Source organism: Rhineura floridana, chromosome 10 (assembly GCF_030035675.1).
Source record: "Rhineura floridana isolate rRhiFlo1 chromosome 10, rRhiFlo1.hap2, whole genome shotgun sequence".
NCBI classification, from domain to species: domain Eukaryota; kingdom Metazoa; phylum Chordata; class Lepidosauria; order Squamata; family Rhineuridae; genus Rhineura; species Rhineura floridana.
Window position 1 is genome coordinate 79,198,964 of NC_084489.1, and position 16,331 is coordinate 79,215,294.

General features: G+C 43.3%; 1 protein-coding gene across 11 annotated transcripts in view; it reads left to right on the forward strand.

Annotated features, from left to right (window-relative positions):
* The window catches only part of KMT2C (lysine methyltransferase 2C), a 283,231-nt gene that overhangs the window by 186,376 nt on the left and 80,524 nt on the right, over window positions 1-16,331 (forward strand). For all 11 annotated transcript variants that reach the window (XM_061587632.1, XM_061587631.1, XM_061587633.1 and 8 more), the window contains exon 24: window positions 11,715-11,834. In XM_061587632.1, the coding sequence (XP_061443616.1) occupies window positions 11,715-11,834 (120 nt within the window). The remainder of the gene's footprint in view (window positions 1-11,714; window positions 11,835-16,331) is intronic.

Genomic DNA, 16,331 nt, shown 5'->3' on the forward strand with positions numbered 1-16,331 from the left:
TTTTGCTGCTAACGCTCCTGTTGCTGATATTTGTAGAGCTGCTGTTTGGTCTACCCCACATTCGTTTATAAGGCATTACAAAATAGATCGTTATGCCTCTGCTGATGCCTCTTTTGGCCGACGCGTATTGAAACAGGTTCTTAATGATGATTAGGATGTGGGTGGTCCTTCCCTGTTATGGGCTGCTTTGGTACATCCCGCTTGATGGCAGTCCTCCTATGGAAAATGGACCATTGGTCTCACCTGAAGGGTGATTTTCATAGAAGGACTGCCATCACGACCCTCCCAGTTGGAGGATATTTAGATATTTTTCTGGGGGTTTTATATATTCCTGTTACGCTATTATATGTTGATTTCCTAGTGAAGTCAAGACTGCTATTAATGTTATTTCGCTATGTTAGAGTCATATTATTATGAATGTTGCTATTATGTTATGTTCTTGCTGGTAGGCCCGTTGGCCTTTTCTCCTGCATCTTTAGATATCTCTTTGGACTCGCTGCGAACGAACTGGAGAGTGGGAGGGGCCTGACGCCCCTAGTCTTGACTTCAAAAACATTCTTGCCTTCGGACGATAGGTGGAGCTATAACCCGCTTGATGGCAGTCCCTCTATGAAAAGCACCCTTCAGGTGAGACCAATGGTCCATTCTCCAGGGGGCACCAGGACACCCCCAAGTGGGTATTGTCTTCCTTGCTAGTGCTTGAGGCAGGAAAGAGTTAACACTCCAAACAGACCGTTAATGTGGCCTCTCCCACAGAGTGCTAGTTCGTTTTACTGCCTCGCTTGAGCAGTACTGATTTTCGCCTTGCTCTTCAGTCTGGCCGAGTTATATCCTTATCTTTTTGTCTATTTATATTATTTACTAGCAGTTAATGTTCACTTAACTCTTTTCTCAGTGTTGGTATATAGTTTGCTAATCATATCTCATTAACGGTTAGGTGTTAGTCCTCAGATTAATTAATGCAATGATTCTCCTCAGTAATGAATTTCTCTCTGTTTTTACAATTAATGTATTCTGTTAATGATATTTCCCTCAGTTAATGAATTTCTGGGGTGATTTCCCTCGTTTAATGATTTTAACGGTAGCTTTCTTTCCGTCATAAATTTGTATGTTGGTTCTGTGTGCCAGTCAGTAGATCGCTTTGCTAATTACATAAATCAAATACGAAGGGCCACAAAAGGCACTAAATTGACCTTTCCTGCTGAAAGCGAAATGCCTAAGGAGTGAAAAAGTGTCTCTTCAGGGCTTTCTAAACAAACGGTAGCAGTGCTTGGTGCGGTAGCACCTACAGCTCACTCGCACAAACCAACAGTTAAAAATACGAGGCATTGCAGCGCTCACAGAGATGGCCGTCATTTCAATCAGCCTCACAGGCAACGCACGGCCTAATCACTCTTGCGGTAGCACAGAGAACGGCCGTTAATCAACACGCCGCTGTTTCCCCTGTAAGTGATGAGGTATCAGGGCAGAAAAATTTAAAAGCACTTAGAGGTACTGCATGCCCTGTAGGTAGTGCGGTAGCACTGCAATCAGGATGTAAACGTGTGGAAGCAGTTAAAAGTGCAGAAAAGCCTGTAAGCACTGCGGTAGCAGAGCAATCAGGACGCAAGCAATCAGGACGCAACCATACAGCAGAGCAATCAGGAATGGTTGCTGCTGAGGGAACCAGAGAATATAAGAATAATGTTCCCTTTCCAACGTCATTACAGGGCAGAAGAGCACTGTATCTAGGAGAGCAATCACAGCAGTCGAGTACACTAAATGCTGAAATGCCCTTACAGGAGGAGGCAATTCCAGATCCTTCAGTCCTTTTTTGCTCAGATTCTGAGGAAAATGATGAGGAATTTACAGGTTTTAATATTCATCACCCTGAGGTTCCACAGAGCACTGGGGTAATAGAGCCTGTAAGTGATATTGCAGCTAATGGGCACAGTCTTCAACAGCAGCACAGAGTTTTGTGTAACAGGAATAATCATAACCAGCATCAGTTTAACTCCACACAGATGGCCTCTCTTGCCACCTCTTGTTCAGATCAGGAACTTCAGCAGGTGGAGTCTTTTCATTTAGGAGCTGCAGAATTGAATTATATTAGAAAGGCTCTCATGGGTGATATATCAGCAGAACTAGCTGCTTTTCGCTAATCTTTTCAGGTGGTTCCTGTACAGTCACAACAGCGCAGTCAAGCAACAGAACAAAGTCACTGGCAACACAATATGCGGCAGTGCAGTGCTCAGATGAATCAGGCAGGTTGCCCTGAGGTTGAGCAACATGAGCTCCAAACTGAACTTGCAAATGGATCACCAGATCCACATGATGTGGCCAGGGGTAGAGCACAGGGGTTATTAGCTGGCAGACCACACAGATCAAATTCTGCTAGGCAACAGTTTATGCACGATGATTCAGTTGTTGATTTGGAAGAGGAATCAGATTAATGGAGTGATAGTTCACAACCAGAGGAGCACCACTCCAATAGGTTGTTTCATAGCACTTACTATATGCCTTTGCTATGCAAGGCTATGGCGGCTTTAGATTTGAATGATGCAGTTACAGAACAGGCACCTTCTACCTCAAGGGGAGCATCTGTTCTTTCAGAAACAAAGTCTACGGATAAGGTCATTAAGGTACCATCACTGCTCAGACAAATAGTGAAATCTGAATGGGACTCACCAGTTCAGTCTACCAAGTCAATGACGTATGCTAAGAAACTATACTTATTGGAGCCAGAGTTTATGGAGCAGCTGAAAACTCCAGACATTGATCCCCCAATTTCTGCCTTAGTTTCTAGAAATTTCCTTTTAAGAGAAGGAGATGCTCAATTGAAGGATCTTACAGAACGAAAGTTAGATATGGCACTTAAAAAGGTCCATGAAGCGACAGCATTGTCGGTATGTGCATCTATAGCAGCATCTGTGTTTTCAAGGGCTGCATTATTGTGGTTATATGAAGTTTTGGAAAATCCAGATCAAGACCAAGAAAGACTTAGGAAAACAATTTTGAAGGTATCGAGGAGAGGCTTTCATTGCAGATGCAACAATGGATGCTACTCAATTTGCAGCTAGGGCCATGGCTGCTGAAGTGGTAGCTAGGCGTATTTTGTGGCTGCGTCATTGGGAGACAGATGTTTCTTCTCACATGGTGTTGGCTACAGAACCATATGCAGGCAAGAAATTATTTGGTGAGAATGTGCTCAGTGAAGTATTAGTTGAAACAAGAGACAAGAAGAAGGCAATGCCAGTAACAAGTAAAAGACGAGAGGACTGGCGACCTTTTAGCCGCTTTCAACCATGCCAGTCCTTTCGTCCATCTAGGTTTGGAGGAAGGGGGCGAGATTTCCGTGTTAACAGACAAGCTTGGAGTCGTCCAAGATTCCAGTTGCGCAACCAACAACAATCAGCACCGCGAAATACATTCTCAGCTACCCACAGAGGTGGAAGGCAACAAAGATAGTTCTGACTTATTGCAGATACCAGTGGGAGGCCGCCTACTCAGATTTGCACACCTTTGGCAGATGACAACATCAGACCGCTGGGTAAAAAATGCTCTACAGTATGGGTATCAGATAGAGTTTCAGGCTACGCCTCCAAACAGATTTATCCCGTCACCTGTTTCGGCACATCCAGAGAAGTGCAGGCTGCTACAACAGGCAATACAACACCTGGTGCAGATAACAGCCATAGAACCGGTTCAGCAGAATCAGAAATTTCGTGGCGTTTATTCTGTTCTCTTTCTTGTGCCTAAAAAAGGAGACAATTGGAGGGCGGTGCTCGATCTAAAATTTCTAAACAGATTTGTGAGATACAGGAAATTTCACATGGAAACATTGGTATCCATAAAGGAAGCAATTCAGCCTCGAGACTTCCTAACTCCCATAGATCTAACCGAAGCATATTTACATGTGCCAATCCATCCGCAGCACCGCAAGTTCCTCCGCTTCGTTTACGACAATCAACACTATCAGTACAGGGCAATGCCCTTTGGCTTGGCGTCAGCGCCAAGGGTCTTCACAAAAATCATGGTGACCCTTGTCGCGCATCTCCGTCAACTGGGGTTGAATCTTTACCCATATTTAGATGACATTCTGATTCGTTCGCACACAGCACAGTCAGCTTATCAGGACATTCACACCATACTAGCAGTTGTCCACGATCACAGATTCTTAGTGAACATACCCAAGAGTCATTTAATAATAAATAATAATAATAAATTTTATTTCTGAGTCGCCTATCTGGCCGAATCAACGGCCACTCTAGGCGACGTACAATTTCATCAATAAATACAATATAAGGATGTCACATGCTGCACTTAGTACTGTACAGGCGGGCCCCGCTTATATGGCAGGTTCCGTTCTGGACCCCCACCATAAAGCGGAAATCGCTGTAAAGCGGAACCCCATTGAGTATAACGGGGCGTGTTGCGCAAAAATGCCACAAAATGCCACAAAACCGGCTTTAAAAAAGGGGAATGAAAGCCGCCGTATAAGCGGAATGCCAGTAAGCGAAGCGCTGGTAAGTGGGGCCCTACTGTATAAAAAAGCCATGCAGACAGTGCCTCGTTGCAATCCTCACCAGCAGCAAAAACCAGCAGGCAACTATTCTAAGTGCTTGTGCACCAACATTAGATGCTGATGAAGACATCAAGGAAAAAATTTATACTCAGCTGGACACCATCTTATCAGAGATACCTAAGGAGGATAAAATTATCCTCCTGGGAGATTTCAATGCAAGAGTTGGGTGTGATTTTGATTTATGGCCTTGGTAATAGCAACCTGAATGGAATTCTACTTCTGACTAAATGTGCAGAGCATAATCTTGTTATCACAAACACACTCTTTTGTGAGAAAGATAAATTTAAAACGTCATGGAAGCACCCTCGGTCAAAGCACTGGCATTTCCTGGATTATGTACTCCTCACCAGGGCCATGACGAGTGCCAATGACTGCTGGACAGATCACCGATTAATTCGTTCCACTATGGCCATTAATATTGTTCCTCAACGTAGACTCCAAGGAAGAAAACCCAAGGCATAATAATAATAATAATAAATTTAATTTATTAAATTTGTTCCCTCAACAACATTTACAGCATTTGGGAGCACTGATAGATACTGAACGGGAGAAAATTTCTTTTTCGGAAGACAGAGTGCAAAAGATAAAGTGGGCTGTTCAACCTTTGCTAGAGAAGACTGCAGAGGACTTAATGGTCTTAGCAAAGGTTTTAGGGATGCTGGTTTCCACTATCCAAGTTACACCATGGGCCAGATTTCATGTTCGCCCTCTACAATGGACACTGTTACCATACCAATGGCAGATAGCACATTCCAGACATCTCCAGGTTGCTCTGACATTGCGACTGAGAACTGCTCTTCATTGGTGGACAAAGGACTGCAATCTACGCAGAGGACTTTCCTTAAAGGACCCACCACGGGAGACTGTCACATCAGATGCGAGTCTCCAGGGGTGGGGAGCTCACTGCAGAGGTCAAATACTGCAGGGATCTTGGTCTCCTCAGGAATCAAATCAAAGCATCAACTTACTAGAACTTCGGGCAGCACGGTTGGCGCTGCAGCATTTTGTACCTTTATTCCATCTCAAACATGCTGCTGAGAACAGACAACAACAGTGTGAAAGCGTTCATAAATCGTCGAGGGACGAAGTCACTGGTGCTTCAGAGGCATCACTACTGATTTCCTGGGCAGAGCACACGCTACTATCATTGACAGCGGACTATATAAAGGGAGTAGACAATGTGCAAGCAGACTGGTTAAGCAGACAGGAAGTGTTGCCGGGCGAGTGGCAGTTGCACATAGATGTGTTCAAACAGGTCTGCAAGAGGTTCGGAAGGATGGATGTGGACCTTTTTGCTTCAGATGTCAATCATCAACTGAAGAGGTATTACACTCGCTATCCATCTCTCCGAGCAGAGGGTGTAGATGCCTTAAACTCTCCTTGGCCGAAGGCAATACTGTATCTCTTCCCTCCTTTTCTGTTGCTATCTCGGGTAATGAAGAAGGTAAGGATGGAGAGAGCCAATGTTGTTCTACTAGCACCAGATTGGCCAAGGAGGCCATGGTTCTCAGAGCTAGTCAACCTATCTGTCGAGCCCCCATGGCATCTGCCTCTTCGACCAGATTTGCTGCTACAAGGGCCGCTTCGCCACCCCGATCTGCAGTGGTTGAGCTTAACCGCATGGAAGTTGAGCGGGGCAAACTGCTGAGGGCTGGATTGCCAACAGAAGTGGTAACCACAATATTGGCATCTAGAAGACAGTCCACTATGAGAAACTACCAGTATACCTGGGCGGCATTTTTGAAATGGTGTAGTAGGAATCATGTTACAGCTAGGAAGTTGGGAATTACAGAGGTGTTATCCTTTTTAAATGATGGTTTGAAGAATGGATTGAGACCCAATACTTTGAGAAGACAACCATCTGCGTTGTCAACAGTGCTGTCTAAGTCTTCTTATGCATCACTGGGATCTCATCCCTATATGAAACAATTTCTAAGAGGGGCTTCACTATTGTCAGCACCTGTTCATCATCGATTTCCAACATGGAATCTTCACAAGGTCTTGGCCACTCTCCAAAAACCACCATTTGAACCATTGAAAATTTCTATGTTATGAATACTTTCATTCAAAGTGATATTCCTCGTAGCAATAACATCAGCTAGACGAGTATCTGAACTTGGAGCTCTCTTGGTGGCAAAACATCTATGTATCTTCCATACTAACAGAGTCATTTTGAGAACAGATTCTACTTTCGTTCCAAAAGTTAATTCAGCTTTTCACTGTCAGTAGGAATTAGTATTGCCAACATTTTGTCCTTCGCCAAAGCATCCTCTAGAGCACACCTGGGATTCATTAGATGTGAGGAGAGCACTTGAAGTATATATAAATAGGACTAGGCCAATAAGGCAAACTGATTCTTTGTTTGTTTCTTACCACCCAACTACTCTCGGTAAAAAGGTGTCCTCCTCTACTTTGGTGAGATGGATTAAGGGCTGCATTGCCTTAGCATACAGTTCTCTAAACATACCATTACCTTCAGGCATCATTGCTCATTCCACAAGAGCAGCAGCTGCCACTGCAGCTTATTCAACAAATGCACCTCTTCAAGAAATATGTAGGGCGGCCACTTGGGCAAACCCAAATACTTTTACTAAACATTATAAAATAGATATTTATGCTTCAGCTGAAGCAGCCTTTGGGAGGCGAGTTATTCAGCAGGTGCTGAATGATCATTGAACATTTATGTACTCACCCAATCAATACGTCAGCTCTGAAACATCCCACTTGGGGGTGTCCTGGTGCCCACTGGAGAAGGAACCATTTTACTCACCAGAAAGGTGTTTCTCAATGGGCGCCAGGACACCGCCAAGGCCCACCCTGGGATACAAACGACAGGAAACATGATAATTAAACGAGTGGACACTGAAGGGTCAATGATCACTCCTACCGCATGTATCACTCAGTGGACGTGGCTGTCGCTCTGAGTAGAGACTGAATAGTTATTTTTACAACTTAAGTGTAAAGTGTGCAAATTGTTTGTTTCATGATAATTAGGGTTAATGTTGTCATGGTTTTTTAGATGTGTATAAGTTTATATTTTTAAGCTTGGCCAGACGGCGAACTAGCACTCCGTGGGAGGGGCCGCATTAACGGTCTGTTTGGAGTGTTAACTCTTTCCTGCCTCAAGCACTAGCAAGGAAGACAATACCCACTTGGGGGTGTCCTAGCGCCCACTGAGAAACACCTTTCTGGTGAGTAAAACGGTTCCTTCTCTGAAAATGACCCTGGAGATAGTTTCGGAACCATTGTAAAACAGTGTCTCCAATACCCGTCTCACCAAGCTGACCCAGAAGGATTCCATGGTCTATGGTATCAAAAGCCACTGAGAGATCAAGTAAGAATAACAAGGTTGCACTCCCCCTGTCCTCCTGATAAAGGTTATCCATCAGGGTGATCAAGGCCAATTCAGTCCCATAACTGTCCTGAAACCAGACTGGAATGGGTCAAGATAATCTTTTTCATCTAAGAGTACTTGCAATTGCTGCGCCACAACCTTCTCAATCACTTTCCCTAAGAAGGGGGTATTTGCAACCTGTTGGTAGTTGTCACAAACCAATGGGTCCATGGTGGACTTTTTCAGGAGCAATCGGATCACAGCCTCTTTCAGGGTGGCTGGAACCACTCCCTCCCACAACAGTGGGTTGACCACACTCTGGATCCACTCAGTCAAGTCCCCTCAGCAAGCTTTAATAAGCCAAGAAGGGCAAGGGTCGAGAGGACACGTTGCTGGCTGCATCGTTGCAAGCACCTTGTCCACATCATTAGGCTACATCAACTGAAACTGTTCCCAAGAGATTGCCACAGACATTGCACTGGACACCTCACTGGGGACTACAGTAGATGTAGATGAGGTATCAAGATTGCTACAGAGGCAAGCAACTTTATCTGCAAAGTGCCTTGCAATCAATTCGCAGTGGGCCTCCGAAGGGTATAAAACTCCATTTCCTGGAGCTGATGTCAACAGACTCCTGAAAATATGGAAAAGCTCCACTGGACAGTTACTTGAGGGTGCGATGGTGGCAGAGAAGTGGCGTTCTTTGCTGCCTTCACCGCAGTACAGTAGGCACAGTTATGATGTTTTACTCGTGCCCAATCAGCTTCACTGCATGTCTTTCGCCACTTGTGTTCTAGCCATCATCCAGCCTGTTTCATTGCCCTTAGCTCACTGGTGTACCAAGGTGCAGACCAGGCTCCACAATGCCAGAGAGGGCATTTGGGGGCAACCATGTCAAGAGCCCAATGTGCCTCGCTGTTCCACAGCATGACAAGGGCTTCAACAGGGTCACCTCCTCTGTCTACTGGGAACTCTCATAGGGCATTCAGGAATCCTGTGGATTCTATTAGTCTCCGAGGGTGGACCATCTTAATCTGTCCATCACTTGTGCAGGGAAGGATCAGAGCCAGAAGTCTAAACTTTACCAGGAAGTGATCTGACCATGACAATGGGGTGACATCCACCCCCCTTCTCCAAACCACCTCTTCTTCCATCTGGTTCAAAAACCAAGTCAAAGGTATGCCCTGCCCTATGGCTGGGCCAGTGACAACTTGAGACAGCCCCATGGTTGTCATGGAGGCCATGAAGTCCAGAGCTAGAACACTAGAGGCAGCCTCAGCATGGACACTGAAATCACCCAGGACTGTTGTTCCAGACTCCTCCAATACTACAGCCGATATGGCCTCCACCAGCTCAGTCAGGGAAGCTTTCTGGCAGCAAGGTGGACGGTACACCAGCAGCAACCCTAGTTTCCTCTCTCCTTGACCCGACACCAGTTGCAGGCCCTCACAGCCAGCTTCAAGACAGCATAGTTTCCTAGTGACAGAGATGGAGGTTCTGTAGACCACAGCAACTCCTCCCCCCTGTCTCTACAGCTTGTGCTGCTGTTGCACTGAGTATCCAGGTAGACAAAGCTGGGTCAGATCACTTCTTTCCAGCTCACCCACACAGGCCTCAGTAATGCACACCAAATCGGCACCTATCCATGATCAAATGATGGATGAGTATGGTCTTACTGTGTACCGATCTGGTGTTAAACAACAGCATACACAGGCCAATGGGTACAGCTGATGAGCAATGAGGAACCTGTCCATGAGAGGAGTGGGAGAGAGGAACAAGGCATAGTTAGCCTTGCCCTTGTCTTCTGTGGTAGTTCACCACCTCCCCATGGCTATACCTCCCTCTACCCATGATCACTGAAATTGGGGTGGCATCACCCATGTTCCATATTTTGAAAGATATTTTGCTGTTGATACTCAGCAACTCCAAATTCTAAAAGCTGAGCAGCCTTAGTCATTCCCAATGAGGGTAGCAAATGTCTTCCCTAATTCATCTCTTCAACAAATTCCCTTTCCAGACTCCTTTGAACAGGGTGGGTTTGGAAGAGAAGTTCCCCAAGTAGGCTATATTATCTTCACAAGAATATCTTTGACCTTTACTATTCATGCTTCTGTGGCTTCCTTCTCTTCTGGAGCAAGAGTTCAAATATATTGTGATGAAATAACTTTGATGCCTTGGCAGCACCCATCAAATCTTTAACAGCAGCCTCCGTCTTTACTAACTGTCTTCCCCCTGGGATAATTGGCTTTTTAGCCTACCTATCCACAACAGACTTATCAGTGACTCAAGGAGCTGTCTTTAGCTTTAGCATTTATGGTGGATGCTTCATTAGAGAAAAGAATTGTTGCATCCAACTAGGTGGTACATTGCAGCTTCTGACTTAGAACTTGATTGGCAGACAGAACACTGAAGCGCACCCTGGCTACTGTTGCAATTGGTTATCCTTTTACAACTTGAGAAAAGAGAGGATGTCTAAACCATTTCATCTTCATCTCTACAGGCCAATATTGTGTGCGCAAAAAGTCTTCCAGGAGTGCTGGGAGGAGTGGTGGGATATAAATCTAATAAATAATAATAATAATAATGAGCCCAAATAATGCCCTGAAAACAGTTCAAGCAACAGAAGATGTGCCCCAACTGATGCTAAGTGGGATCTGCTCAGTATGCTGAGAGAAGAAAGCCATATCCATTCTTTCAGAGCTGGATGACCTCAACTACAGTTCAGTGAAGGCCGGGTACATCAGTCTCATTTCCTTCTAGTCTAACCTCATCCCCAAAGGGCTGAAGTTCCCTTGGCAGCTTACCTTTGCCTCCAAAGTGTAAGGGGATGGGAATCATACAGGCCTTAATGGATGTCCTCTTCGAACTTTTGGCAGGCAGTGCCCTGAGGGAGCTTTCCTGTAAAATGATTTTCCTGATCACAATAACGCCATCCAAAGGTTCTTTTTCCACGTATGTAGGACGAGGGAATTTTGTTTGTTTCACGAGGATCAGTAGATCTGCATATTGTTTTGAAATCAGTTTGGCCATGACTCTCCAGCTTTTGTACATTTAGAACCTCTTTTTCCTGGTGTCTTATCTGGTAAATTTCCTTTCTGGGCAAGAACAAAAGGACATTCTATTTCACCCTTTCGTATTCCACTTGGTTAAGGTTCCTAGACAGGAATCATGTTTGTTCTGTGTTGGTCTGTAGTCACTTGGTTTTCTTACTGATGTGTTTTGTTTTAAGTCATTCCCAATGGGGAGTTCCACATTGCTGCAAGTTTGTTGTCACCGCTGACAGGTGCTGACAGCAAGCCTGTCTTGTTAAGGAATAATTGGGAGCACTTTAAGACTCCCAATTGTTCCTTGGCAGCTCCTTTTCCATCTGCCTCTAACCTGACATGTGATATCAGGTGCAGGGCAGGTGGCTTTGGTTTGGGGAAAACTGCCCTGCGGGCTAAATTAGGACCTGTACTGGACCTAATTAGGCCTGCAAGCTGAAGGTTTCCTGTCCCTGCTTTAATATGTAAGACACTGATGCATCATTTTTTTTATCATGTGTTCATGTCAGGAATGTACATCTGGGTCACTCACAGCTCCTGGACATGTTTTCACAGTGTAAAAAAACCCCTACATGTCTACATGTCATCATATGATGTAAAACCCAAATACTCAGTATGTACTGTATACCCATGTCCAATGTAATACTTGAAGTGGACTTTAGTGTGTTCTGGTGTGTGAATGACAGTATATCTACAAAAAGGCAAAATCCCAGTAAGTTTCTCTTAATACAGCTTGATGTTATCTGAAGTGTGTGTGTGTGTATTTTTACAGGCATTGGTGGATTTATGGTACGTCAGCGGAGTCGTACAGGCCAAGGAAAAACAAAACGATCTCTCTCCAGGAAGGATTCTTCAGGCTCTGTATCTGAGCAGATTCCTAGCAGAGATGAAAGTGGGTACTATTTAAGTGAATCAACTACTTAAATGTGACACTCATTGTTGCATTAAATTACCTGTCACTATAGCAACATGTTCCCTAATATGGGAGCATTATATTTTAAAGATTCATTATAATGTAACTTAATTGAATTAACTACCGTTTTTCTCCATATCTGTATTTTCAGTATTTCCCAAAGCTCATAAAGAGTCATTCCTGAAATATTATTTTAAAGGTTTTGCACTTGCAAGGTCACACAACCTGGTTTTGAATGTTCATATTGCTCTCTGACTGCCACAGTTTTATAAACTTGAGGACTAGAGGAGAATGTGTATTGTGTTCTGTTTTTGCCTTCTTTCACTGACATGGTTGTCTGAGTAAGCTGATATCTCTGTTTCCTGTCTTTTGTCTTGTATTCCTTGTATAAGATAGCTTTTTCAGTAGAGGAACATTGGGTGATACCCACTGTTAGTCATATCAGAACAAACCAATGGAAATCAATCCGTTTAAATTACTGAAGTTCTTTGATTTCAATAGGTGTGCCCTGCATATGACTAACACTGAACACTTTTTTATTTAACAGGTTAACAAATATCACCAAATACGACTACGCATGTATATAGCATCCTGCAAAGTGAGGACCCTGATCCTGGAAGATCACAATGACTAATGCTTCCAGAGTAGATTCATTATATACATTCTCACAAACCCCTGTCATGAGATAGGTCATAGTTAATTCCATTTTATTTATTTATTTATTTCAAAACTATACAATACATACATATAACATCAATATGTTCAGTCCATTCCTCCCCTCCCCTTATTGGATTGACAGTACACTGAAAAACTAATCACATGTGCACCTATGTGCCAATTGAACTGCAATTCTTCCACCACCTTGGTGCTGCTCTAGGGCACATTAATGAAAGCCTCCTGGGGTGAGGAACCATTTACGAATCACCTTAAAGGATTGTTTTCTAACCCCTGCTGAAATAGATTCATAGGGATACTTTAACCACATTGCATCCCAATCCTCCAAGTCCACTGTAAAGCCCAGCTCTTGTTCCCATAACACTTTAAGATCCTCACTAGCAGTTGCCCCTGGTGTCTTTAGCCAAATATATATTCTGATAGCTCCATCATACTGCAGAATCTCCCTTTCAAACATTGTCGGGCCTGGAGGCAATTTCAGAGGTAGTTGGCTGAGCTAAAAAATGTCGCAATTGTGCCCACACGAACCACTCCAGTCTATGTGGGTTCAGTTTATTCTCAATCTCTTCATGAGTTAGTGGTCTATTCTTTACATAAAAGTCTCTGAGTCTATACAGACCCTTAGCTTTCTACTTTTCCTCCTCTAATGTTCTACATCTCCTCCATTAAAGGATGAAACCTTACCAGGATCAATGGTGACATAGCAGTGCTCAGAATACTAAACCACTCCTTTCATGCTTTAAACATTGTTAGCAAGAAAGGATTCTCTATCCATTCTAGATTACGAAATTTATTTTTCCAATATAAGTACACATTTATTGGGACCCCTCCAACTCTCACTGACTCTATTGTAACCCATTGCTTCCCCATATCCCCTTCCATAAATGGCATTATATAAGCAAATTGATCGGCTACATAATAATGTTCCAAATTTGGAACTCCCCAGCCTTCTTCCTGAGGTGGAGTGCATAAAAGCTTTTGACGTATTCTGGGAGATTTGGTGCTAAAAATACAAGTGTTAAATTGTTTCTGCCACTGTCTTAACTCTTGCCTAGGGATCCAAACTGATAACGTCTGAAAAAGGAACAATATTTCCATCATCTTAACAGCTGCCAATCTATCCATTATAACTATATTCAGCTTTTTCCATCTTCTTACATCACTCCATATATTTGCCAAACCCGTCCATAATTTACCTGGAACAATCTGTCTAGATTTTTTGTCACTTGGATCCCCAAGTACCAAAAACCTACATGAGAAAGAGGGACCTTTAACAGACTTCAAAGTCTCTTTTGCATTAAAGGTGGTAAATGGAAACATAATAGCTCTCATTTGCCAAAATTTACTCTGAGGCCCACCGCTATCTCAAATAATTCTAATTCAGCTTTAAAATGGACTGCTGTCTGCATGGGCTTAGATAACATAATGACTATGTTGCCAGCATACATTCCTAATAAATAATCAATTCAATTTATATTGATCCTTTTGATCTCCTGCTTAGCCCTCAGTATACATGCTAGGGGTTCCAATGCCAATACAAATAATAATGGGCAGAGTGGACAACCCTGCTTTGTTCCCCGCCGCAAACAAATTGGGTCTAAATCCAGACTATTTGGATTTCCAGGCTTCTAAAACATTATCTATTTTACTAAAAAATGCTAAAAATTTAGAATCAAATTTCATTAACTTCAATATCTCCAGCAAATAAGACCTCTCAAGACAATCAAAGGCCTTGAAAATATCCAAAGAAAGCACTGCTAAGGATTTGTTTTGGAGTGATAAATTATATTAAGGAGTTTCCAGATCAGAGATGAAATTTGACATTGTGGAACAAATCCAGTCTGGTCAATATGAACATATTTGCGAACTATTTCTCTATTTCAGTAATGAAATTAGTCTATAAGACTCCACTTTAGTGGGATTTTTTCCTGGTTTTGACAAAACCACAATCCTGGATTATTTCCATGTCCCTGGCAGTTGCATCCCTTCCAATATATCATTAAATAGAGTGGTCCTTTACTTCCTATGGTGTTACCTGTTTACTTAAATAATGTGCATCCTCTTCTTCTAAAGAGGGAATTGAGGAAGAGTTCAAATACTCGTGAATATCGTCTAGCAAGGGCATATTTGAAATATAAAGGGCACTATAAAATTTGGCAAATTGCTTACATATTGTTTTTGTTTCAAAATCCTTTTTTCCACCTTCCTTCTGTACACAGTGAACTCCTGTTTTCTCCCTTCTTTTCCTTATCCTAGTGGCCAATAGTCTTGAATCCTTTCCCCATATTCATAGAACTTTTGTTTCAGATATAAGAGATTCACCATAATTGTATTCACCTCCAGAAGTTCTAAGTTATGCCTTTTGGTCTCCAACAGCCTATAAATGCTCTTTGATCCTGTATGTTTATATTCCTCCAAAAGTGGCTCACGGTATATTAACAGAGGAATCCAATCGGGACAAAAGAGACTTCTGCTGTCTATATACCAACGCACGGAGCTTGGGAAACAAGCAAGGGGAGCTTGAAGTCTTAGCGCATCAAGGCAAATATTTCATAGGTATAACAGAAACTTGGTGGGATGACTCCCATGATTGGAATATAGCCATTCAAGGATATAAACTCTACAGAAAGAATAGAAGCAACAGAAAAGGAGGGGGAGTAGCATTATACGTCAAAGACAAATACACCTCTATGGAAATCCAAGAGAGCAAACAAAGGGGTCCGGTAGAGACCATTTGGGTAAAAATAAATGGAGAAACAAATAAAACCGACATGGTAGTAGGTGTCTACTACAGACCCCCTGGCCAGGAAGAGGTGGTAGACGAGGCCTTTCTCAAACAAATCTCCGAAATCTCAAGGAGGCAAGAAGTAGTAGTGATGAGGGACTTCAACTACCCGGATATCTGCTGGGAGACAAACTCTGCGAAGCACAAAGCCTCCAACAAATTCCTGATGGGCCTTGCTGATAATTTCCTCTTTCAAAAAGTAGAAGAAGGAACAAGGGGATCGGCAATCCTGGACCTGATCTTAACTAACAGGGACGAATTGGTCACGGGAATTAAAGCGGTTGGTACCTTGGGGGAAAGTGACCACGTAATGCTGGAATTTGTGATTCTGGGGAAAGCCAAAGAAGAATATAGTCAAACATGGACCTTGGATTTCAGGAAAGCCGATTTTAGCAAGCTCAGGGAAATGATGGGTTGGATCCCGTGGCTAGATAGACTAAAGAAAAAAGTAGCCCAAGACGCGTGTGAGTTCATGAAGAATGTATTACAAAAAGCGCAATTGCAAACAATTCCAAAGAGGAAGAAAAATGGAAGACATCGGAAAAAGCCAATGTGGCTACAAGGAAGACTGGTGGAGGAGGTAAAAGTAAAAAAGAGCATGTATAAAGAATGGAAGGAAGGACGCATCACCAAGGAAGAGTACCGACGAGCGGCTTGGGCTTGCAGGAATAGCGTAAGGAAAGCTAAAACCCAGAATGAGCTGAGGCTGGCGAGGGAAGCGAAGAACAACAAAAAGGGGTTTTTCAGATATGTTCGAAGCAAGAGAAAGACCAAGGAAACGGTGGGACTGCTGCTCAATGAGGAGGGCAAAATGTTGACAGATAACGAGGAAAAGGCAGAACTGCTCAACACCTATTTTGCCTCCGTTTTCTCCCAAAAAGGGAACAGTGTGCAACCTTGCATCGGTAGCAATCTCAGTAAGGGGTCGGGATTGCAGTTTGAGATTGATAAGGAGATAGGAAATACCTAGTTAACCTAAATGAGTTCAAATCTCCAGGGCCTGATGAACTGCATCC